Source organism: Ovis aries, chromosome 26 (genome assembly GCF_016772045.2).
Source record: "Ovis aries strain OAR_USU_Benz2616 breed Rambouillet chromosome 26, ARS-UI_Ramb_v3.0, whole genome shotgun sequence".
In the NCBI taxonomy this organism is placed as follows: domain Eukaryota; kingdom Metazoa; phylum Chordata; class Mammalia; order Artiodactyla; family Bovidae; genus Ovis; species Ovis aries.
In genome coordinates this window covers 15,690,001-15,716,605 of record NC_056079.1, presented here as the reverse complement: position 1 = coordinate 15,716,605, position 26,605 = coordinate 15,690,001, and the positions used below count along the sequence as shown (strand labels likewise).

The 26,605-nt window shown below is 43.9% G+C and overlaps 1 protein-coding gene across 10 annotated transcripts in view; it reads left to right on the top strand.

Moving 5' to 3' along the window:
* Positions 1 to 26,605, top strand: part of FAT1 (FAT atypical cadherin 1) — a 122,329-nt gene that overhangs the window by 13,835 nt on the left and 81,889 nt on the right. For all 10 annotated transcript variants that reach the window (XR_009598659.1, XM_060407140.1, XM_060407138.1 and 7 more), the window contains one exon: positions 1,617 to 4,899. Coding sequence is in view for 9 of the 10 variants with exons in the window: in XM_060407140.1 (XP_060263123.1) it covers positions 1,635 to 4,899 (3,265 nt within the window). In the remaining variant the exon portion in view is untranslated. The remainder of the gene's footprint in view (positions 1 to 1,616; positions 4,900 to 26,605) is intronic.

Genomic DNA, 26,605 nt, shown 5'->3' with positions numbered 1-26,605 from the left:
TTTTGGGTGTTCTGATTTAGTTGTCCGAACTGTAATAGTGTTAAGTTCATGAGGTTTTGAGCACTTAATTTACTGTATGTAAGGAAATGTAGGCTTCCCTGGTGGCTCAGATGGTAAAGAGTCTGCCTGCAATGCAGGAGACTTGGGTTCAATCCCTGGGTCAAGAAGATCCCCTGGAAAAGGGAATGACAACCCACTCCAGTATTCTTGCCTAGGAAGTACCATGGACAGAGGAGCCTGGTGGGCTACAGTCCATGGAGTCACAAAGAGTCAAACATAACTGAGCAACTAACACTTTCACTTTTCACTTCATGTAAGTAAATGTAAACAAAGACAAGTAGTAAAGAATTCTGCCTGCTAGCGCAGGAGACACAAGAGACGTATGGGTGGGGAAGATCCCTTGGGGAAGGAAATCGCAACCCATTCCAGTATCCTTGCCTGGGAAATCCCATGGACAGAGAAGATTGGTGGGCCCCAGTCCACAGGGTCACGAGTTGGACACGACTGAGCATGCACACACCCGCACCAAATGGAAACAGTCCTCACTGTGTACCTTTTTCAGTTCAGTTCAGTCGCTCAGTCGTGTCTGATTCTTTGTGACCTCATGGACTACAGCACGCCAGGCCTCCCTGTCTATCACCAACTCTAGGAGTTTACTCAGACTCACGTCCACTGAGTCGGTGATGCCATCCAACCTTGTCATCATCTGTCGTCCCCTTCTCCTCCCGCTTTCAATCTTTCCCAGCATCAGGGTCTTTTCCAGTGAGTCAGTTCTTTGCATCAGGTGGCCAAAGTACTGGAGTTTCAGCTTCAGCATCAGTCCTTCCAGTGAATGTTCAGGGCTGATTTCCTTTAGGATGGACTGGTTGGATCTCCTTGCAGTCCAAGAGGCTCTCAAAAGTCGTCTCCAACACCACAGTTCAAAAGCATCAATTCTTCAGCGCTCAGCTTTCTTTATAGTCCAACTCTCACATTCATACATGACTACTGGAAAAATCATAGCCTTGACTAGACGGACCTTTGTGTACCTTTTTGGCAGTCAGTTATAGTTGCCTTCTGGAGAAGGAAACGGTAACCCACTTCAATATTCTTGCCTGGAGAATCCTGTGGACAGAGGAGCCTGGTGGGCTGCCACCTGTGGGGTCGCACAGAGTCGGACATGACTGAAGCGACTTAGCATGCCTGCATGCATGCATTGGAGAAGGAAATGGCAACCCACTCCAGTATTCTTGCCTGGAGAATCCCAGGGACGGAGGAGCCTGTTGGGCTGCTGTCTGTGGGATTGTACAGAGTTGGACACGACTGAAGTGACTTAGCAGCAGCAGCAGTATACTTGCCTTCAAGACTGAAGTGCAGGAGTAAATTTTGTTGTTACAGCTGGCAGATGGTCATTAAGACCTTTGGAGTCAATAAACTGAAAATTGTTCTTGACCTTAGTAATTCTAGAAATATTAGCAGTGTTGATACTTCTATTGGAAAACCATTGCACTTACTCATATTCTGTGTAGATGGCAAATGCCGTATTAAAATGTGAGGTCTGAAACAAGTCTCAAGAAAAAATGTACACTTTTTGTTCATTTCCCTGAAGTAATGTTTCTTATTTGCTTGGCTCGTAGGTGCCTGACAGTTAAGCGATGGGGAGGCACTTGGCCTCGCTTCTGCTTCTGCTGCGCCTCCTCCAGCATTTCGGAGATGGTGATGGAAGCGGAACGCTGGAACAGACGCCCTTGCAGTTCACACATTTCCAGTACAACGTCACAGTGCATGAAAACTCTGCAGCGAAAACCTATGTGGGGCATCCCGTAAAGATGGGTATTTACATGACAAATCCACTGTGGGAGTTAAGGTACAAAATCATCTCGGGAGACAACGAAAACCTATTCAAAGCCGAAGAGTACGTTCTTGGAGACTTTTGCTTTCTGAGAATAAGGACCAAAGGAGGAAATACAGCTATTCTCAACAGAGAAGTGAGAGACCACTACACGTTGATTGTCAAAGCAGTGGAAAAAAATACTAACGCTGAAGCACGAACAAAGGTCAGGGTGCAAGTGCTGGATACAAATGACCTGAGACCCCTCTTCTCCCCCACCTCGTACAGCGTGTCTCTACCTGAAAACACAGCCATAAGGACCAGTATCGCAAGAGTCAGTGCCACAGATGCAGACATAGGCACCAATGGAGAATTTTACTACAGTTTCAAAGACCGAACAGACATGTTTGCCATCCACCCCACCAGTGGCACCATCGTTTTAACGGGCAGACTTGACTACACAGAGACCAGTGTCTACGAGATGGAGATTCTCGCCGTGGACCGCGGCATGAAGTTGTACGGTAGCAGCGGCATCAGCAGCATGGCCAAGCTCACGGTTCACGTAGAGCAGGCCAACGCATGTGCCCCCGTGATAACAGCCGTGACCTCGTCACCATCCGAACTGGACAGGGACCCCACGTACGCCATCGTGACCGTGGACGACTGCGATCAGGGTGCCAATGGGGAGGTCGCTTCTCTGAGCATTGTGGCGGGAGACCTCCTTCAGCAGTTCAGAACAGTGAGGTCCTCTCCAGGCAGCAGAGAATACAAGCTCAAAGCCGTTGGCGCCATCGACTGGGACAGTCATCCTTTCGGCTACAACCTGACGCTCCAGGCGAAAGACAAAGGAACTCCTCCCCAGTTCTCTTCTGTGAAAGTGATCCATGTGATTTCACCGCGGTTCAAAGCGGGGCCAGTCAGGTTTGAGAAGGAGGTTTACAGAGCAGAAATCAGCGAATTCGCTCCTCCCCACACACCCGTGGTCATGGTAAAAGCCACTCCTAGCTATTCTCATTTGAAGTATGTTTTTAAAAGCACACCTGGAAAAGCTAAATTCAGTCTGAATCACAACACTGGTCTCATTTCCATCTTAGAGCCCCTGAAAAGACAGCAGGCATCCCATTTTGAACTCGAAGTCACAACCAGCGACAGAAAAGCCTCTACCAGAGTCTTGGTTAAAGTCTTGAGTGCCAACAGTCACCCTCCGGAATTTACCCAGACAGCCTACAAAGCATCTTTCGACGAGAACGTGCCCATTGGTACCACGGTCATGAGTGTGAGCGCTGTAGACCCTGATGAGGGTGAGAACGGGTACGTGACTTACAGCATTGCAAACTTAAATCACGTGCCGTTCGTCATTAACCATTTCACAGGCGCCGTGAGTACTTCAGAAAACTTGGACTATGAGCTGATGCCACGGGTTTACACTCTGAGGATTCGGGCGTCAGACTGGGGCTCGCCCTACCGCCGGGAGGTTGAGATCCTTGCCACCCTTACTCTCAATAACTTGAATGACAACACACCCCTGTTCGAGAAGATACATTGTGAAGGAACGATTCCCAGGGATCTGGGCGTCGGGGAGCAGATAACTACCGTCTCTGCTATCGATGCTGATGAACTTCAGTTGGTGCGATACCAGATCGAGGCTGGAAATGACCTGGACTTGTTCAGCTTGAACCCCAACTCCGGGGTACTGTCATTAAAGCAGTCTCTGATGGATGGCTTAGGGGCCAAGGTGTCATTTCATAGCCTGAGAATCACGGCTACAGATGGAGAGAATTTTGCCACCCCGTTATACATCAACATGACCGTGGCTGCCCTTCGCAAGCCAGTCAGCCTGCAGTGTGAGGAGACAGGCGTGGCCAAAATGCTGGCGGAGAAACTCCTGCAGGCGAACAGGCTGCACACCCAGGGAGAGGCCGAGGACGTCTTCTTTGATTCCCACTCTGTCAATGCTCACGCGCCCCAGTTCAGGAGTACGCTTCCAGCTGGGATCCAGGTCAAGGAAAACCAGCCTGTGGGTTCTAGCCTGCTTGTCATGAATGCTACTGATCTCGATACTGGCTTCAATGGGAAGCTGGTCTACGCCATTTCCGGAGGAAATGAAGATAGCTGCTTCATGATGGACATGGAAACGGGGATGCTCAAAATCCTGTCTCCCCTTGACCGTGAGACGACAGACAGGTACACCCTGAACATCACAGTGTCTGACCTGGGCCTGCCACAGAGGGCGGCGTGGCATCTGCTGGAGATCCGAGTCCTGGACGCCAACGATAATCCACCTGAATTTTTACAGGAGAGCTACTTTGTTGAAGTGAGCGAAGACAAAGAGATAAATAGTGAAATCATCCAGGTGGAAGCCACAGATAAAGACCTGGGGCCAAACGGACACGTGAGGTACTCTATTCTCACTGACACAGACAAGTTCTCAATCGACAGCATGACTGGCGTGGTTAAAATCCTGAACCCCTTGGACCGTGAGGAGCAGCACGTGCATTACTTAAAGGTGGAAGCCAGGGATCAAGCCAGGGAAGAGCCCCAGCTGCTCTCCACCGTGATTCTCAAAGTGTCGCTAGAGGATGTGAACGACAACCCGCCCAAGTTTATCCCCCCTAATTACCGCGTGAAAGTTCGAGAGGACCTTCCAGAGGGGACCATAATCATGTGGTTAGAGGCCCACGACCCTGATTTGGGTCAGTCTAGTCAAGTGAGGTACAGTCTCCTGGACCACGGAGAAGGAAACTTTGATGTGGATAAGCTCAGCGGAGCCGTGAGAATCGTACAGCAGCTGGACTTTGAGAAGAAGCAGGTATATAACCTCACGGTGAGGGCCAAAGACAAAGGGAAGCCCGTTTCTCTGTCTTCCACTTGCTACGTTGAAGTTGAGGTCATCGACGTGAATGAGAACCTCCATCCACCGGTGTTTCCCAGCTTTGTGGAAAAGGGTGCGGTGAAAGAAAATGCCCCTGTTGGTTCTTCAGTCATGAAGGTGTCCGCTCGTGACGAGGACACGGGACGAGATGGGGAGATCCACTACTCCATTCGAGATGGCTCTGGTGTTGGTGTTTTCAGAATAGATGAAGAAACAGGTGAGTGTGTTCTCTTCACGCTGGCTTGCTCTTCCCTCTCATTTCTTTCTAAAGTAAACGTCCCCCGTGTTGACTCCTTCACGGTTCCCCTTTGGCCCCTAGGGCGCAATGCACATCCATGCTTTTTGTCCCGTTGCCTGTGTCTTTGTGTAGTATGGAACCAGAGGAACCTGAATTGGAATCATGACCCCTGATCCTGATCTCCAGGTTTGTTCTGTATTTTATCAAAAGCATCATTGTGATTTTTCTGCGGCTCTCGAGAGGCCCTTCCAGAGTTTTTCCAGCTGGTGCAGGTGCAGGCATAGGCGACCACTCTGCTACCTAGCACGCTATTCACACATTAGTGCACACCTGCAGATAAGGGAGCCTACAGAGAGAAGACCGCGTACGTTCTCTAGGTTTCGTTTGAAGGGCAGATGTAGGCTCTAGAAGGTTGAGTTGGAGGGACCTGGCTTTGAATCGTGGCTGTCTCAGCTGTTAATTTGATGGTCTTGGACAAATTGATTATCCTCTTAAAATTGACTTCCTCCACCTATAAGATGGGAGCACTCCAATGTACTGAAAGATTTTTGTGGGGATAAAGTGAAATAACGTCTTAGCATCTGTTGTTTAATGCCTTTTGGAAGTAGTAGCAATGCTCTGTTATACATCCTTCCTCCTGGAATGAGGCCCTAAAAACAGAACATCCAGGACAGTCATTTTTGCTAGAGTATATATTTATTATTTTGCATTTTGTACATACCTCTAATTTAACTGCTTTTCATGGATTTTATAGTTATATGTCAGTCTCCCCTGCTGGCGTGTGAACCGTGTTATTAGTTTGCTGGGGCAGCCATAACAAAGGTCTGCCACAGACATGGTGCTTAAACAACAGAAATTTATTTTTTTATGATTGCAGAGGCTGCCAAGTCAAAGATCAAGGTGTTGGCAGAGTAAGTTTCTCCCGAGCCCTCTCTCCTTGGCTTGTAGTTGACCCATCTTCCGCTGTGACATCGCATGATCCTCTCTGTTTATGTCTGTGTCCTCATCTCTTTGTATGAGGGACCGCCCCCTCATTTTAACTTCGTTTTAACTTGTTTATCTCATTTGGGGCCCTATCTCTAAGGACCGTCATGTTTTGAGGGACTGGGGATTTAGGACTTGGACACATGAATCTTGGGAGACACAGTTCATAACGAAACTACCTTTAAGGACAGGCTTTTAGCGCAGCTATTTTGTATCCTCAGCACCCACCAGATATTGCCTGATAGAAGCTGCTTATTACATGGTAAAAGATTGAATGAGTAAATTAAAGGTTATTTTTGTTTTGAATGTCCTGCCTTCTGAAACTGCTAGGGGAAATAAAGGGAAACTGGGTAACCCTAGCAGTCATCAGCCGCAGACGGAGTTCGGTTTGTTTATTAATCTCACTGCTATTTCCTTTACGAATATGTCCATTCTAAAAGGCATATTTTTTTTCTTATTGTTTTAAACCTTCAGGTTTTTATTCAGTAATACCACAAATAAGTTCTTCAGTCAGTACCCACCCCAGTATGCAGTTCCATGTCTAATAGGTGTACAGCACATGAAAAATGTAATTATTGTCCTAGAAATAAGTGATTTCAGAGGATACACAATATTTAACGTGTTTTGTTTATTCAGAGGATTCTTTCTCTAGTGAATTACATACCTCTAGTATGTGGTATTGGAGAAGGCAATGGCAACCCATTCCAGTACTCTTGCCTGGAAAATCCCATGGACGGAGGAGCCTGGTGGGCTGCAGTCCATGGGGTCGCTAAGAGTCGGACACGATTGAGCGACTTCACTTTCACTTTTCACTTTCATGCATTGGAGAAAGAAATGGCAACCCACTCCAGTGTTCTTGCCTGGAGAATCCCAGGGATGGGGGAGCCTGGTGGGCTGCCATCTCTGGGGTTGCACAGAGTCGGACAGGACTGAAGTGACTTAGCAGTAGCAGCAGTATGTGGTATTGGAGAAGGCAATGGCAACCCACTCCAGTACTCTTGCCTGGAAAATCCCATGGACGGAGGAGCCTGGTGGGCTGCAGTCCATGGGGTCGCTAGGAGTTGGACATGACTGAGCGACTTCACTTTCACTTTTCACTTTCATGCGTTGGAGAAGGAAATGGCAACCCACTCCAGTGTTCTTGCCTGGAGAATCCCAGGGACGGGGGAGCCTGGTGGACTGCCGTCTCTGGGGTCGCACAGAGTCGGACACGACTGACGCGACTTAGCAGCAGCAGCATGTGGTATAGATCTGCAGACTGCATGCCACTCATCTAAAAGATCTTAATGGTTTAATTCAAGAGAAAATAGCGTTGCCAACAGCAGTTAGAAATCACCCACCTGGAGTGGAATGGATCTTTTCCCTTATCATACTCTCTGATATGAATTAGTTACCAGGTACAATAGCAACATAGAAAAATACCCAGAATTTAGTAACTGAAGCTGAAAGTATGAAGTGTTTATGAATTTCATAAGGACAATTTTTCCTACTTATTTTTCTCTTTTCCAAGGTGGGCTTTGAACTCCTCGAAAGAGAACTGTCATAGTTGAAAGACGGAAAATAGAAACAAAGTCTTAATTTACATTTCCTTTATGTCTTAAATTATGTGAGCACTGCATTTTGGGTTTTTTTCTTTCAAGTTGAGAAGAGTATTTCTATTGTTGCTTTTTAAAGACCTATTTAGAAACTAGCATTTTTGGTCTATAAATTGAAGAGACTGGAATATTCTTACTATCGGGGGTGGGCGGATAGGGGAGAGGGTGTGCAGCCAACCAGCTGAACAGGGCAGCATTCTGAAATAATTTTAGTCATTTTCAAGCTGAATGGCAGTGCCAGACTTCCCAGGTGGTAATTTAGTGAGAGGCCGGGCATGGGTTGGGCTTATGGGCATTGGGTTAGGAACGTGTATCAACTGTTATGCATTGGTACAAAGACTGAGATTTAAAGGTGAGAGAAAAATTGGAAATTTCTAGGTCATCTCTTCTATAGTCCTTCCGTTACAGAGGAAAATACAGCAGATTTATGTTTATATGCTTTTTGAAGTTGCATAAAGGTGATGTAATAGTTTTTACACATTGCCCTGGTATATGTTGCAAGATATTTTCTTTTTGACAGTAGGTTTATTAGCCAAAGTTTTTTTTTTACAGAGATCCCCAGCAAGACATCTGGTATCACAGTGTCAAATTCCTTCATGAAAAGTCAATATGTTTGTGCGATAGAAATCCTAAATTAGATATGCCACTTTTTTGTTTGGGTTTTGTCTCACTGATTTTGAGGGCAGGTTGGGAGTATGGGGAGGTGCCTGGCAGATGAGGAAAAGTAGGGTCGGTTCTGAAACACCAGTAGGTACCCCCTGGGACGAGGCAGGCAAACTCCAGCATGAGTTGAGGTTGGCCTGGCCCAGGTCAAGTCATTAGCATCTTTCTAGAAGGTCAGTATGGGCTTCCCTGGTGACTAAAGAATCTGCCTGCAATGCAGGACATCCAGGTTCAGTCCCTGACTTGGGAAGATCCCCTGGAGAAGGAAATGGCAACCCACTCCAGTATTCTTGCCTAGAGAATCCCATGGACTGAGGAGCCTGGCAGGCTTCAGTCCATGAGGTCCTGAAGAATCAGACAAAGGGAACTTAAGTCTCTGCTGCTTGCCCACTTCTGCTGAGCTCTCACCTTCTCCTCTAGTGATGCCTTTCATACAGGGCTGATGGCCATGGGCCTGTTAGAGCTACTGTGACTGTGAAGACCATGAACCTGCCTGCCTCATTGTCTCTTTACTTCTTGCCTTTGACTTAACTTTAAACTAGTTCGTTGGCTGAATATAATAAAACCGAGTTTTTGTGGTGTTTTACCTATTTCAGCATTGTTACATAGGAATGTCATTTGTATGCTTCTCATAGAACAGAGAACATATTCAGCTGTCTGAATTTAGTTCTTACTATTTTTAAGATCCTCCCTTTTCCTTTAAAAAACAAAAAAAAAACTCTGCTTAAACTTGAAATATCCCCTGACAAGTTTTTTTTTTTGGAAATGGAAATTCTATGGACTACAGAAAATATGTAGTTGAGTGAACAGCCCTGTCAACTCTGGGTGTTGTGCATATTTTGCTAATTGGCTTTGCAGGGAGGTAACACACTTGCAATGTAGGGGGTGACAGTCATTTGACTCATCAGTTAATCTCTCACTGTGTCATATGCTTTTTCCTGGAGAGGCTTCTGGGTGTTAGTGAACCATTCTGACAAATCCAAGCCCACGTGATTATGGTTTGGAAGGGTTGAGTGTTGGGCAAAACATTATTTGGAAAGTCTGCCGTTAGAGATCAATCTCCAGTACTCTGTAAAGATTCCCTCCCTTTTGCGTCCTTAAAATCTGCAGTGAGGGTTGTAAAGCAGGTTTAACAGAAATGTTAGAGGAGTAGGTATCTTGGAAACGTGTAATTTCACATTTCGGTTTTTATTTGCCCGACTTTATGCTGCTGCAGTTGCTGCTGCGGTCGCTTCAGTCGTGTCCGACTCTCTGCAACCCCATAGACGGCAGCCCACCAGGCTCCCCCGTCCCTGGGATTCTCCTGGCAAGAACACTGGAGTGGGTTGCCATTTCCTTCTCCAATGCAGGAAAGTGAAAAGTGAAAGTGAAGTCGCTCAGTCGTGTCCGACTCTTAGCGACTCCATGGACTGCAGCCCACTGGGCTCCTCCATCCATGGGATTTTCCAGTAAGAGTACTGGAGTGGGGTGCCATCGCCTTCTCCGGCCCGACTTTATGCTTAGCATTCACCCCCTTCTCATTTTCAGTACATTCCTGGTTGCTTTGTCAGAAGCTTCCGAGTTGAACAGAGTAGAATCTTAGGGCTTCCTCCTGGAGATTTGTGGAATTAATTCAGCTTAGTATTCTTGGCTGGTGAGGACCAAACCGAGTTAATTATTACTTGAGCACCAATAAAAGGTTGCAGGTCTTTGCTCATTTTTAAAATGGGTATAATTTTTAAAACTAGTGAAAGGCTTGGCCAAAAGGTTTACTTTTAAAATTGTTAATAGGACCTCATATTGAAGCAAGGTTTAGTTGAGCCCTGCTCCACCCTTGTCTGTATTGTAATGAACGCCTTCTGTGTGTGTTTTCCCTTCTGTCTGGAGTGCCTCAGTTGGGCTGTTACTGTACTACAACCCCGTAAGAGTTTTCCCCTTCTGACTTGACGTATTTGGGGAGACCATGTTTTTCACTAAGATAAAAGCAAATTTCTGAACTTCTTAAGGCTGTATTACTCTTAGAATACCAATTGTGGTTTGAGGATTGAAATTTACATTGCAATGAAAAGACTTGGAATGAAGTAACATGGAAGTAACAGCTGTTGCAACGGGATAAATCATTGTTCATGAATGACGGGAGGGAGAGTAAGGACTATGTCTTTCTTGAGAGAACCCAGCTACAGTGTCATTCTGGGGGAGCATTACTGCTCCGTTCCTAGGTCTGGAGACTGGCTTAGGGGACGAAGGAGCAATGAGTTAGCGTGGTGGAAACAGAAGGGAATTCCAGTCCAGTCTCACCTTATTGCTAACTTCAGTGAGGAGGGAGAATGCCTCTGGGGTTTCGGTCTGGTTTGGCAGAGCTCTTGAGTGTTTTCATTATGATTTTAATTATTCCCTCAAGTTTAAAAAAGACCTTTTCCCAACTTAAAAGTAGGATATTCTGCATACAGCCAGGGACCCTTGATTTTTCCTACGGCCACTTCTCTCGGGACAGATGGTAGCCTGTAGAGGAGGAAGGAGGGCTATTAATGGGCTCAAGCCTGAGGACTGAAAAGCCTGTAAGAGTGGCTGAGGGCCGGGCGGTTCCTAGAAGTGTGATCTCCTGGGGTGGGACCAGTTACCCGGCTTGGAGCTGGGTCTAGAATTCCTGGCAGCAGGAACTAAAATAGGGACTGGTGGGAGGCCGCAAGGGAGTGAAGAAATGTGCTGGTGAAAGGGCTTTTGTGTCGCCATCTCCTCCCTTGAGTGGCCGCAGCTGCTTTCTGTCCTGTTGTTTATTCTCCTCAGAAAGCTGAAGAGAAAGGAAACTGGTTTCATGGCCCCAGTGAGACCGAAAAAGGGGCTTTGGCAGAAAGAAACCACGTTATGATCATGTATGTGCCGTTGCTCTGGTTGGGAGCAAAGAATCTGTGACTCTTGAGTCAGAGGATGGAGGGCATGGTAGTCCTTTCTGCTGGGGCGGGGATCCTCCAATGAGCCAGCAGGGTTTTAAGGTGAAAATAGGATCTCATTAGAAATCCAAAGGGAACTCTGTTTTGGTTTGTGGGTTTTTGGTTTTTTTTTTTTTTCACTTTAAAAAAAATTAAATTATTTATTTTTAATTGAAGGATAATTGCTTCACAGTACTGTGTTGGTTTCTGCCCTACATCAGCCTGAATCAGCCATGGGCACACATATGTCCTCTCCCTCTTGAACATCCCTCCCACCTCCCTCCCCATCCCACCCTTCTAGGTTGTTACAGAGGCCCGGGTTGAGTTCCCTGAGCCATGCAGTAAATTCCCATTGGCTTTGTATTCTACATACAGTAATGTGTCTTTCCATGCTAGGAAACAGGGGCTCAGCTTTCCTTTGCTGCTGCTGCTGCTGCTAAATCGGCTTCAGTCGTGTCCGACTGTGTGCGACCCCAGAGACGGCAGCCCACCAGGCTCCCCCTCCCTGGGATTCTCTAGGGAAGAACACTGGAGTGGGTTGCCATTGCCTTCTCCAATGCGTGAAAGTGAAAACTTTCCTTTAGTTATTTGTATATTTAACAAGTCGATGCTTTGGGTGCCGAGGGACGGTGGTTGGAGGAGGGAGTGGGATAGAACACCGCATTGCCCTGTGGTTCCAGGTGGTCTCGGGTTGTTGAGCAGCACGTAGTGAAGGTGTGCGGTGCGCTGATTCAGTCCTGCGTGGCGTGTGAGGGCCAGAACCTGGAGGGGACGGGCTGGAACCACGTGCAGAGTGCTCTTCGGCCTCAAGCCTTTGGTGATGATGACGGTGGGCGCTGTGGTAATAATGAACCACAGATGCTGAGTGTCACGGCCAGCGCTGTTCTAAGCCCTCTGTGTGTGTTAACGTGTTTAATCCTCATGACTGTGACTCAAAGCTGCGACTTCCCTGGTGGCTCGGCCGGTAAAAGCGACTGCCTACAATGTGGGAGACCCAGGTTCGATCCCTGGGTCAGGAAGATCCCCTGGAGAAGGAAATGGCACCCCACTCCAGTATTCTTGCCTGGAGAATCCCATGGACGGAGGAGCCTGGTGGGCTGCAGTCCATGGGGTCACACAGAGTCAGACACGACTTCACTTTCACTTTCAGAACTACCAGGTAGTTACTCTTATCCCTGTTTTACCTATGAGGAAACACTCAGAAGTTAAACGACTTGCCTAAAACCACTTGGGACTTCCCGGGTGACTCATTAGTAAAGCCTCTGCTTGTGATACAGGAGACACAGGTTCAGTCCCTGGGTCAGGAAGATCCCCTGGAGAAGGAAATGGCACCCCACTCCAGTATTCTTGCCTGGAGAACCCCATGGACGGAGGAGCCTGGCGGGCTGCGTGCGGTCCGTGGGGTCGCAGAGTTGGACGTGACTGAACATGCAGAACCACTTGAGTGCTCGGTGGTGGAACTGGGGAGTGTGTGCTTGGGAACCCTGCACTGAACTGCCGTCACTCAAGCGTGGTCTTGCCACGCTGTTTGTGGTCAGTCGTGTCCAACTCTTTGCAACCCCCATGGACTGTAGTCCACTAGCCTCCTCTGTCCATGGCATTCTCCGGAGGGAGCCCATATAAAAACCACCAGTTGAGTAGGATTCTGGGCTGAATGGGGTTGGGCTGGGCTGTTGGCTTCAGTCCTAAATTTGAGGCTTGGTCTTGAAAGGAGTATTGACTCAGAGACTCTCCTTCCTTCATTTTTATTCTCAGAATGATGTGCGCCTCTTTGGCACTTTCAGTAGAACGGAGTTTCAGCGTTACAAAGTGGTGGCATTTAAACACTTTAAGATTATTGCACTGAAGTGTTTAGTATCAGGTGACTCGTGCTGAATATAGACGGTAGTGAGCTTTGCTGTCTAGTGGCGGTGGACAGGGAGCTCACCTGTGTTTGCAGTTGTGACACTGTGACGTTCTCATTAATAAAAGTGCCACCTGCCCACCTGCCTGAACTGTATTGAACTTTAATCAAAGCCTCTTCTCGGGGAAACATTGTTTTAGCTGGCTCCTGGCTAACCTTTAAAACCAGTTTAACCCACACAGCGGCCGGAGCTGGCTTAACCCACGCTTCCTCTCTGAATGGACTTCCTTGTGTCCTTGTCGTGTTGCCTGGTCCTCCTCGGTGCCCTGGCCTCAGCTGGTGTGTGAGGTGTGTGGCTCGAGGCCCTAATGAGCCTGTTCTCCAGCCCCCAGCCCTCCTGGCAGGGAACCACCTTTATGTTCTGAACGTGTTGAAGACCTGAGTGTTCATACTTCGAGTGGCCTGTGTATGTAGATATTTAATACCCCATTCACATCCAGTCTGTGCTTTCCATCTTGCCTGCCTGGCCCAGTTCTGAAAATTGAGTAGGTCTTGAAACTCGAGTTGTTTGCTCATGTCGGATTTTTTTTTTCTTAACCATTTAGTTGCTGCTGTTTTGACTTTGTGGATTATTTTCATTCACAAGCCTCATTTGTCAAGTTGTTGATTATCTGTTAGTTTGCGTTTTGTATGCTGCTTTGCTTCGCAGCTGCCTTCGTAGCATTTAGTTTTTTAAAAACCGAACGTATGGGTGTACATAGTGCATGCTCACCACACAGGACACAATGCCACGACGCGCAGCCTTTCATGTCTTTGTTACTGAGAGTAAATGGGCTTGGAAAGATTGTTATTCAAGGGCACATGCGGAACTTGTTGAGTTGGCAGTTATCCAGTTTAACAGCAGTGATAAAAGTGGAGGAAACTATTCACATATATACTTCAAGGGCCAGTCTTATCAATTAGCTTGCCTTGGGAATTGAAGTATGTATGCCCCCTTGGAATGTCTGCTATCATACTTAACCTGTTTCATTGCTAGGCCTCCGTGTAGCTGAGTAAACTGATGTGTTGAAAGAGATTCTTTAGAGGTGTCTACTTATTTTATACTGGAGAAAGTCTAAATGTGGTCTTTTTAATTTTAGACTAGTTGATTTTTGCTTTTCTTTCTTTCTTTCTTTTTTGATAAAGTTACCCAGCTATTTCTGTGATTCAAGACTTCTTTCTAATTTGAGCCAGTTTAGCCATATTGTACTCTTATTTCCTTCATCTTTAGCACCATGGACATGTAATTGTAGTTAATATTCATTGAGTGCTTTACCTGGTGGCCCAGATGGTAAAGAATCTGCCTGCAATGCAGGAGACCTGGGTTCGATCCCTGGGTCAGGAAGATCCCCTGGAGAGGGGCATGGCAACCCACTCCAGTATTCTCGCCTGGAGAATCCCCTGGACAGAGGAGCCTGGCAGGCTCCAGGCCGTGCAGTCGCAAAGAGTCCAGCGTGACTGAGCTTAGAACTAACCTAATCCCACTGTGTACTAGCCCTATTTAAAGCTCTTTATTTTATTGTCTCATTCAGTTCAGTCGCTCAGTCGTGTCTGACTCTTTGCGACTCCATGGACTGCAGCACGCCAAGCCTCCCTGTCCATCACCAACTCCCAGAGTCTACCCAAACTCATGTTCATCGAGTTGGTGATGCCATCCACCCATCTCATCCTCTGTCGTCCCCTTCTCCTCATGCCCTCAGTCTTTCCCAGCATCAGGGTCTTTTCAAATGAGTCACCCCTTTTCATCAGGTGGCCAAAGTATCAGAGTTTCAGCTTCAACATCAGTCCTTCCAATGAATACTCAGGACTGATCTCCTTTCGGATGGACTGGTCGGATCTCCTTGCAGTCCAAGGGACTCTCAAGAGTTTTCTCCAACACCACAGTTCAAAAGCATCAATTCTTCAGCACTCAGCTTTCTTTATACTCTAGCTCTCATATCCATACATGACTACTGGAAAAACCATAGCCTTGACTAGATGGACCTTTGTTGGCAAAGTGATAATGTCTCTGCTTTTTAATATGCTGTCTAGGTTGGTCATAACGTTCCTTCCAAGAAGTAAGCATCTTTTAATTTCATGGCTGCAATCACCATCTTCAGTGATTTTGGAGCCCCCCAAAATAAAGTCAGCCACTGTTTCTACTATTTCCCCATCTATTTGCCATGAAGTGCTGGGGCCGGATGCCATGATCTTAGTTTTCTGAATGTTGAGCTTTAAGCCAACTTCTTCACTCTCCTCTTTCACTTTCATCAAGAGGCTTTTAGTTCCTCTTCACTTTCTGCCATAAGGGTGGTGTCGTCTGCATATCTGAGGTTATTGATATTTCTCCCAGCAATCTTGATTCCAGCTTGTGCTTCATCCAGCCCAGTGTTTCTCACGATATATTCTGCATAGAAGTTAAATAAGCAGGGTGACAATATACAGCCTTGATGTACTCCTTATTATCTCATTAGATCATCATCATAATTCATGAGTAGAAATAGATGGGAATGTACTCTGTTCATTGAATTCTGAAGTATTGATATGCACATATTTTTTAAAGTAAGCAGTGTCATAGAAACTGGTGTGGTTTAAGGTATGACACAGGGTTTCCCAGGTGTCTCCATGGTAAAGAATCCACCTGCCAGTGCAGGATTGGGGCTGATCCCTGGGTCAGGAAGATCCCCTGGAGAAGGAAGTGGCAACCCGCTCCAGTACTCTTGCCTGGGAAATCCCATGAACAGAGAGAAGGCTGGCGGGCTATATAGTCCGTGGGTTTAAAGAGTCGAGTGTGACTTACCCATTAAACAATCACAAAGATGTGATACATTGAGGGTATTCTGGGTGATACAGAGATGGTTCTTGACCAGGGGCTTCCATCTCTCGAGGAATTCCTCCTGAAAACCTTTCGAGTCCCTATTACATGAAGTCCAGGCTCTCCAGCGTGGCCAGTGATGCCCTAGTGGCTCGCCTCTCTCCTCGTGTGCCCTTTGCTGGTGCTCCCTCATCACTACGGCTCATCCTGTGCTGCGGCCACGTGGGGCTCCTCCCTTCCCCGCGCCCGCTCACCTCTCTGCGCCCCGCCGCTTCCTGTCTCCCTGCCTTCGGGTAACACGCTGACTGATCTCCTGATCGGCTCTTATTTTCCAACTCTGCTTAGTAAATCTTTCTTGACAAGCTTTCTCCTTCATATAGAGCTGATTCTTTTCTTGCATGTGGCTTTTTTTTGTTTTTTTTTTCACATTATTGTGAGTTTCACTCTAGTGTTTTTTTACAGTCCTTTTCTTCCTAGTTGTCAGCTCCTTGTGAGGGTGGATGCTAAACCTTTTATACTGGGTTCATGTCATAGGCACTCAGGAAATATTTCTTAGGTTGGCCTAATAAGCCACTGTTGCCTCTCCTGAGAAGCGTTTCCTGAGACCAGGTCATTAGTCTGATTGTCTTTATTCCCCTTTCTGTACATATCTGACTCAGGGGTTTTTGTTTTTTGTCTTTTTCGTGTGTGTGTCCCAGAACTCAAGGACAGAGCACGGTCTTACTCATCTTTCTGCTGCTTTTAATCACAGAGGCTGACTCAGCACGCATAGCCTTTGTTCTGCAAACAGACTGATTGTACCAGATAATAATGGTGTTCATGAAATGGTATAAGACATTTCTTCGCCTACCCTCCTGGATACGTGAGCCCAGATCTTCAAAACAGGCTTGTTTTCAGAACCACAAAAACTTTCCAGAACCTGTTGAAAGCTGTGTATTCTCGATTCAGAGATTCAGCAGTTTTCTTACCGAGCCAGGGGCTCATGAATGGCTAACTGCATTCAAGACCCTCAGTGTCCTTGGACCCTGGGTCTAAGTCCCTCTGTCCTAGAGGTTCCAGGGCGGCCAGTCCTCAAAAGTTCTCATGAGGGAGGACCAGACATGGGAGGAGCAGTGATAGCAATGGAGACAGTGGAGAAGACAGCATTTGTATAATGCTCCACAGCCCGCAGGTGTCTCTGCATGCAGTATATGGCACTTAGTCTAATACGTGCTTCTGCAGTGGGTTCTATTTCTACTTTATAAATGAAGGAGGTAAACCTTTAAATGGACGAATAGAAATCACTTTTTTGTATGTTCGTGCATCTGCATAAAAGGATTCAAGAGAATCTGTTATCCACGTCTGTTTCCAAGTGAAGTAATAACCTGTAGTTTGTTGCAACCCTGTTATCTTCAGATATTCCTGTCTCCCCATTAAGGTTGATTAGACAAACGATTGTAGTAAAATGATAAGCAATATGTCCATCTTTAAATAAGCAACCCTGTGGACCAGGATTTGATATTTAGTATTGCCAGCTTATTCTTGCCTGGAAAATTCCATGGACAGTGGAGCCTGGCGGGCCGCAGCCGATGGGGTCTCAAAGAGTTGGACACGACTGAGCACACACACACAGGCAGACGTGTGCACACACACACGTATACACAGCAGCCAGCTTACCGTGGAAATCCTCCATAGCTCAAATTACTAGCATGCCTTTATCAAAGTAAAACAGGGTGAGAAAATGTGGACTTCTAATAATTGAACTTAACTTTCTTGACAGACTGGATTTTTATTTAAATGACCTTAAAAATCAGAGCATTGGGGATTTAATAAACTATTTTAGTTTTGTAAGTAGTCTTTTATTTAAAAAAAAATTTGGTGAATAATGCCTATTTTTAAGGCTACTGTTTGTTGTAAAAGGAGCATTGAATAATTTTACTGTGAAAGATGAAATAAATGTTTGTGTGGGAACGTTTTCTGATCCATGTATGGGGATTCTCCAGACAAGAATACTGGAGTGGGTTTCCATGCCCTCCTCCAGAGAATCTTCCCAACCCAGGGATCAAACCCAGGTCTCCCACATAACAGGTAGATTCTTTACTGTCTGAGCCACCAGGGAAGCCCTGTGGTTTATAGGTAATGATAATCCTATCACTTCCAATAAATATGTTTTGTCAGTTTTTGTTAACGGTGATTTTGGAATCGTACATGAAGTAATATGTTTTCTTTATCACAAATTGAAAGCATTTTGTTGGTTGAAATTTGAATTAACGTTTAAAGTATTTTAAAGCAGTTCGACCATAAATTCTTGGTTAAAAGATTCTCTGAGATCCATTTTTTTAGCTTTTTTTTTTTTTTTTTTTCTTTTTTAAATCTTGGTCACACCTTGCAAGGCTAGTTCCTTGACCAGGGCATTGAAAGCACCGAATCCTAACCACTAGACCACCAGGGAACTCCCTGCTTTTGGCTTTTTAGTAACAGTTTTACTTGCCTGTTTAGACTTAAAACTACGTGACATCAAGCTATCTCAAACATCTTCATTTATCTTGTCACAGTGCTTGGCACACAGTTAGTCATCAGTAAATACTTGTTCGGTGATGGTCATCTTTTGATAAAGCCAGGAAATGTTTGTTCCATCATGTTGTTCTTCTTTGATTTGTTCCTCAGCTGAAGGTGTTTACATTTTTAAATGAAAAAAAAAAAAGATGAGTTTGCCATGTAAAAAACAAGTTAGTTCACTGTTTGAGACATCTGAATGGAAATCCATTACTTTTAAAGGATAGAACTAAAACAGTTTAAGGATTCTTTCCTAAGAGAGCAATGACTTCATGTAGAAGATGAAAACTGATTAAAAAAGAATGAACATGAATAGTATCTATGTTTGGTTTTAATTAGCTCAATGTTGTTGGTTTTAGAAAAGCAAACGCATCTACAGAGTATAAGGTTTAAAGTCCCTGAGTTTTCAAATAGTGTGTTTTACATGAAGTGTATATTAGAACTATTCTAGCATATTTTAAGGAAAATCTGCTTTTGTCATTTCACTTACCACCATAGTAGCTAATGAGGGCAGGGACTTTGTGTTGGTCTTGCTGTTATTACTGGTGCCTAGAAGCGTGCCTGGCATGTAGTAGGCACGCAGCAACACTTGGTATATGAGAACAATTTGAACTTGAAATAGATTATTAGCAAATAATAAAAGGAGACACATATGCTAAGTAACTGTGATTGGGAAGGACCTTTTAAATTTGTTCTACCTGGAATATTGAGAGAAGATTCTAATTGGGATAGAAAGGTGTCATATGTGCTATAGTTAGAACTGATCTTCCACTTAGAATACTGCTTTTTCCATATCTCTGAAATAATTTAAAGCAGAAGAATTAGGTTTACAGCCATAGCAAAATTTCAGTAGCAGTGCCGATTCCTATTGTTATAGTTTGCCTTCTCCAGAAGCAACTTCATTTGTCAGATTGAGTTACCAACACCTAGAATTAGAAATCCTTGCTTTTGTGGCTTCCTAGGTGAGGACACCTGCCTTAGGGACTGTTGTTTTCTTGGGCTGTGTGTAGCATAGCCTGTGTAATTCTCTGGGTTGAAAAATATTTCTTGTTTTAAGTACTAAGTGATGAATATCCATTTCTATTGTCTGTTATTGGGCAAAAATTTGAACACTTGAAAGACTTTTAGATTGATAGAGCCTTTTTTTTAATTTGTGAGTATCATTGTTGATGAATTTCCTAAAGCTTGAAAGAAGTAATTACTTCTAGAGTGTTTTTGAAACTGTCAGCTTTCTGCAGTAGATTGAGCACATATACACTGGCCTCTTAAAAAGCCATTTGTTGTTGGTTGTAAATCTCTTGGTTATTTCTGTTAAAGGGATGCTGTTTACTTATAGCAAAACCTTTTTTAAAAGCATAGTAAAATTAAGGAGAAATTCAATGCCCTGACTCTAAAGAGAGTAATATATGCAAAAACCAAAAAATATTCTCATTTAAGTGACTGCATCTAGGTGAAAAAAGTTTGTTAACTAACATTTGCTCTTTGTCTGCTTTTCTTGCTTATTTAGGCATCTGATTCCACACCTTTCGTCACTATGAATAGATGGTTAGCAGTATCCAATTCAGTTAACATCCCCCCCCCCCCCCCCCCAACATATAAGTAACTCCTTAGGATAATTCAAGGAAGAGCAGAAAACCTTTATAGAAGTTCTTCTCTGTTTTTGGGTATAGATCTGTTCAGAGGAGGCACATTTGGTGCTTGAGAACAGTGGAGAGTTATGAGAAAAGGAGAGATGATGTCTGGGTTAAGTTTAATAAGGGAGATTAGAAGATTTAGTGGAGTAAATGCAGACAAATTCAAAGCTGAATTGAAACTTTCATCATCATTGGGCTGATTTGAAATACTGTGAGGGCAATCACAGAGAACTGTGTACCCTTTATTGGGAAGTAAACCACCTTAAACCTCGTGGCTTCAGACCACCACAGTTTATTTAGGTTACATTTAGGTAGGTTGGCAGTTGCAGCTGGATTCAGCTGGGTGTTTCCTTTGCTAATTTCAGCTGAGCTCTCATGAGTTGCGTCATTTGCTGTCAGCATGATGGCTCAGCTTCTGGGAGTTGGCTAAATGGTGGTTGGGGGCCAGGGCTATAGGCCGTACGTCTGTCATCACCCAGCAGACTAGCTCGAATTTGTTCTCATAATAGTCTCAGGCTTCTAAGAGCTTGAGACCGGAAGCAGCAAGACTTCTTGAGGCCTGTGCTCAGAACTCATCTGTTGCTACTCCTCCTACGTTCTATTAACTGAGCAAGGTGACTCAATGGATAGGAAAATAGACTCCACCTCTCGATGGGGAAGTTGCAAAGTATTGTTCATTTTTCAGTCCATTACAGTCACTGTACCTGACTTTTTCCCTTTAAGGAAACTCCTTTTGCGTATTAAATGTTATAAGAATTTAAAGGCATTTGAAAATTGTGAAAATATCTATCTATAGTGCCTTGAAAATGTTCTCCCTTACATATTCATGTATACATAAGGTTTTTAATGCTGTTAAAATATTTCATAGTTTTAAAATGCCTCAAGCTGTTTAAAAGAACATTTTCATGAAAGCTAGAATTTGAGCAAAGATAGCAAGAGTCTAAAAACATCAAACCCATAGTCGTTATTCCCAATTGTTATCACAAAGATTTCTGAAGTTGCTTGCCCCCAGGGGAATTTGAGGATCCCAGTTTTTGAACAGCATATTTATGCCAAAGGCAGAGAGACTGAGTGTCTGGTAAAGGCAGCCAGGAGTCTTCACAGTAGCTTTGGGCTTCTGGATGTTGTTTTGTATGCCATTTGTCTTGTTGATTAATTTGTCACAAATTATTTCATCCATTTATTACTTTTTCTTAGAGGAAGGCTTGAGGAAATGGGAAATAGAGGGATGATCTGGGGAATATCGAAAGAGGGAGGGAATATAGGAGGGTTGCTTGGCTTCTCTTGGCTTCATGCATCTTCCTTATACCTCTGCATAGCTTAAGTGGAAATGTATTAAAAATAATTTAAAGATGTATTTTAATGCCACTTAGTATTAAAGTTAACTTTTATTAGAGTTATGGAACAAGTGCAACAGAATAAGTTGGAAAATCCCCCCGTGACATTTTAAATCTCAGGACTTGAAACCAACTTTTAAATGTACCAACTGGCAACAAACTCACAAATATACGGACTGACTAAGCATTGTGATGTTTCTGTCTGGAAATTTGGGAGCTTAATGGCTTTGATCACATTGACTTATCCATGGGAAAGGAAATTTGTGGCTATCTTTTTATTTTTTAAGAAGATATAAGTCAACCCTGGTTAGTTTTATTTTCTGCAAAGAGATTAGAAAAACAAGGAAAAATAATCCTTCTCAGAGAAGAAAAGAGTAAGTGACCTCAGTAAAGCACAAATATTTGTTCATTGTTTATCTCTGTATAGTCATAATTAAATATCAAAATGAATGGTCTTGTTTCTAATAAAATTCTTTCATAGGAGGAAATTAAGGTTCTATAACAAGTTTAATTTAGGGTTCATTAGAAACCTGGTCTAGAGATGCTAACCTAAATTTTGATATTTTAATAGTGAATCTGAAAATATAGTATGTGAAAGATTGTTTTATGTAAGAGAATTTGCTGTTGTTGTTTCGTCGCTGAGTCATGTCCAACTCGTTTGCGACCCCATCAGCTGTAGCCCGCAGGTTTCTCTGTCCGTGGGATTTTCCAAGCAAGAATACTGGAATGGGTTGCTATTACCTTCTCCAGGGGATCTTCTAACCCAGGGATCGAACCCACCTCTTCTGCATTGCAGGCGAATTCTTTACCACTCAGCCACCTGGGAAGCCGCATCTAAGAGACTAGCACTCTTAAATTCTCTATTTTGGGATTAGAGATGAACCTTTATTATAGTATTAATGACACCTAATCATTACAGTCTGTGTAACAACAAACAAATTCATGTCCCAGAGTAGACAATACAACCATTTATTGGAAATACCCTATTGTTTAAGCATTTTATACCAATGCAAGTGCCTGTATGAAAAAAAGAGCCTGTTTTCACAGCTTATGTTTGTGCAATTATATAAATTCTGCAAATGTTTGCTTTTATTTTTCAAATATTTAATGAAAAATTAGTTTACCAGTTGAGGCAATATTACTCAGTAGGGCTGTCCATGTATATAAGTTGCCGCTAGTGGTAAAGGAACTGCCTGCCAGTGCAGAGGACATTAGAGACCAAGGGTTAGATCCCCGGGTCAAGAGATCCCCTGGAGAAGGGAATGGCTACTCACTACAGTATTCTTGCCTGGGAAGTCCCATGGGGAGAGGAGCCTGGCGGGCTACAGTCCGTGGGGTCCCAAAAGAATTGGACGTGACCGAGTGCCTGACCACATGGGTGCCACACACACACACATGAGATTAATTTTACTAATATATTTTGGGCTTCCCTGGTGGCTCAGACTGTAAAGCGTCTGCCCGAAATGCGGGAGACCTGGCTTCGATCTCTGGGTCGGGAAGATCCCTTGGAGAAGGAAATGGCAACCCACTCCAGTACTCTCGCCTGGAAAATTCCATGGACAGAGGAGCCTGGTAAACTACAGTCCACGGGGTCGCAAAGAGTCAGGCACGAATCTAACATATTTCAGCATGTAACCAACGTAAGTGTTGAGACCTTGCGTTTTATTCACCTGAAGCCTTGAATTGATGTGTATTTGCTCTTACATCACATCCCCATGCGCACTAGCCCCACTTCCAGTGTCTGTTATCACAGTGCAGACGAGAGATTTGTGTTCAGTTACTTTAAAGAATACTTGCTGCTTCAGAGCAGGGCCCAGTCACCCAGTGAGGTGCTGACCACGTGTCTGTTCCTCCGTGATTGGTTGGTGCACCTTGTGGGGAAGGGTGGGTGGGAAGAGTTGAGTATTTCTGTGTGATGAGTTGAATGTCTGGGATGGTATTAAGTGAGGATGTTAAAAACCCATTTTGCTGGTGTTGCAGAAAATTTCTTTGTCAAAGATGCTGATGGCCTAGATCCTGGCATATAAAAATATTACAGTGAAGCAATTCTTGTGATGTTCAGCTAGTGTCAGAGTAGATGGAAACTCATTTTGCAATCATTTGACTTGGCCTCTCTCTTGCTTTGTGTTAATGGACATTGGAAAACGACCTAGCGCTTCATTTCAAATTAGAACTTTGCTTTCAATTAAAAACTGCCTAGTGATAGCTTTTGTAAAATTCTCAGTCAATTAAGTGTCCTTTTTTTTTCCCTCAGGATAAACATCTCTTATTAAGCCAGTTCCATTGTATTGTCTTTTTGGTGCCTATTTGGAATTGGTAACATAATTCTAGTCCGATTTGACCTGTGGGGCCTAAATCTTCTTCATGTGAACATATATGATGTCTTAAGACAGTATTTTATAGAGAGATTTTCCAAAGGATGTAATTAAGCCAGGTCTGCCATTTCCAAGTGAAGCAAAACCTGTGGTACTTAACAAAAAAGTCCCTATGGACTTGTGAATTTGCTAACCTTTGTAACTGTTCAGTCATTCAGTTGTGTCCAACTCTTTGCAACCCCATGGACTGCAGCACGTCAGACTTCCTTGTCCTTCACCATCTCCCAGGGCTTGCTCAAACTCATGTCCATCGAGTCGGTGACGCCATCCAACCATCTCATCCTCTGTTGCCCCCTTCTCCTCCTGTCTTCCATCTTTCCCAGCATCAGGGTCTTTTCCAGTGAGGCAGTTTTTCACATCAGGTGGCCAAAGTATTGGAGCTTCAGCACCAATCCTTCCAATGAATATTCAGGGTTGATTTCCTTCAGGATTGACTGGTTTGATCTTCTTGAAGTCCAGGGGACACTCAAGAGTCTTCTCCAGTTACCACAGTTCAAAGGCATCAGTTCTTTGGTGCTCAGCCTTCTTTGTGGTCCAGATCTCACATCCATACATGACTACTGAAAAAACCATTGCTTTGACTATGTGGACCTTTATCAGTAAAGTGATGTCTCTGCTTTTTAATACTGTCCAGCTTTGTCATAGCTTTTCTTCCAAGGATAAACATCTCTTATTAAACTAGTCCTATTCATATTGTCTTTTGGGTGCATATTTGGGGTGGTAACATAATTCGAGTCTGATTTGACCTGTGATGCCTAAATCTTCCTCATGTAAATGTGTGTGATGTCTTAAGACAGTATTTTACAGAGTGATTTTCGAAAAGATGTGATTAGACCAGGTCTGCCATTTCCAAGCGAAGTGAAACCTATGGTACTTAAGAAAAAAGTTCCTATGGGCTTGTGAAATTGCTAGCTTTTGTAGCTTAAAACCTGTACTTTTCATAATTCTCTCTGAGATGAAGGGCCGTGATGATAAGCAGCCCTTCTATAAACTTGCTCTTGTGTTACTTCAGTTTTAAATTCATCTCAGAGTTTAAAAGTTCACAGTTTCAGCTTTGGGGATTTTCTGTGTAAATTTTGGGATGTGCACCCTGGGATTTTTTTTTTTTTCCCTCCTAGTAATGACCCTCTTCAGGGCATCTGAATGGACAGACCGTTAAAACTTGCTGTGCTCTATATACCTCAGCTGCGGGCCTGGAATCTCACAGATCTACCTGTTTCCTTTGGGGCTTCAGCAGTTTCACATCAAAAGTTATGAATGAAGCTTAAGTAAATATGTTTATTTTGTGTTGGCTGCTGGCTGGGAATCTGCTGAAGCAGCTGGAGTTTCGGGTGGTTTTTTTTTTTTAACCCCTGCGGGGTGAGCCATCACTGTGACAGGTAAATAGCATTCCTTAATAAAGCTTGGGCTCTCCTCCCGCCCCTCTTCAGGACTATAGATTGGAGGGATTGTCCTGCTAGGCCCTATTGATTAGGTCACAGGAAAACAGAGTTGCCCTGGGGCCACCTCACTGCAGGAAATTTGCTAAAGCCCGTGTGAAAGGGCCACATGCAGGTCTCCAGATTACCTTATGAACAAGAATCAGTTCAGGGAGCCGAGTCCTTATTAAGGACCTATTAACTTCTTCAGGCATTGAAAAGCATTTGGGAGTGAAGGAATAATAAAAGGAAATTGTTCCCCAAGCCACTGAGGGTGCATCTCGTCCCATCTCTGGGGGTGCATCCGTTCAGTTGCAAATTTATTTCCTGCTTGCGGTTGCTGTTAGCTTTAGAAGTCCCCTTTAAAGGTCTTGAAAGGGGAGTTTGAAAATGATTACATGATATTGATTCTTTTCTTTGAAGAGTTGACTCTCCATAGCATTTGGGCAAAGTTGGCAGGGAACCACTTGCATTTTTAAAATGAGCTTTATTTTCCAATTAAAAGAAAGAAATATATAACCGTTGTAGAGCTCTGGGAAAATGTAGGCTATTATAAAGAAGAAAAAACTCTTAAAAGTTCTGCTCTTTAGAGCATCACTGAAATGTTTTCCTAACTTGTATATACACATCCCTATACAACAAGTGCTGGATTTTTTAAAAAGTTAACTTACACCGTACATATCACTTTGTTGACTTTCTTTCAATATTCATATCCTTTTATGATTTTTAAATATTCTTAGAGAACTTGACTCTTGGTAAAATAGTATGCCATCTCAGAGGTTAATGGTGATACGTATAACAATACCCAATTTTTAAATACTTTTAAATTGCTTCCTTTTGTGTGTATTGTTTCTCTGTTGCCCTAGCATGAATTGCAGGAAGTGGAATTACTAGGTCAGAGGAAATAAAAATTTTAAAGACTTTTTGATACAAAACAAATTGCCACGTATTTATCTAGAAATGAAAGCTTCATCAGCAGTTTAAGAGAGTTCCTCTCTTTGCGTTCTGGCTGCCACTGACAATTTGGGTTTAAAAGCAAAAACCCAAAAGATGCCAGTATTGTTAGTCAAAAAAACTTTACTTCATTCAAGGAACTATCATAATTGAAATGGTGATTGTTATTTTGTGGCTGTATTTCTGGTGATGCGTTTGAAGATTCTGATTTTTACGAGCAAACTTTTGGAGACTGTACTCTGATTTAATTCAGCTTTTTTTTTTTTAAAGCTCTTTCTCCCCAGTGACATCTTAGTGCTTCTTCTCTCTTTTTTTTCCTTTATGTATGTCTGCTGTGTGCTAAAGTTCCTCTGGGGGCAGATGGGGTGGGAAATAAGTCTACAATGAGACTTTACTTTTTATTTCACTTGATCTGTTTACTCTATAAAAGCATATGTTTAGTGTGAATTTCTAATGTTAGCTGTTGTGAGGCTTTTCAAGTAAAAACTGTGATTTTGCTGTTAAAACCAAGAATACAGGTTCTTCTCTCTTCCTTCCCTAAGTGGTCCTTGTAAATTAATTCACTAACACACATCCATAGTTGATATATACTCAGCAGCATAGGG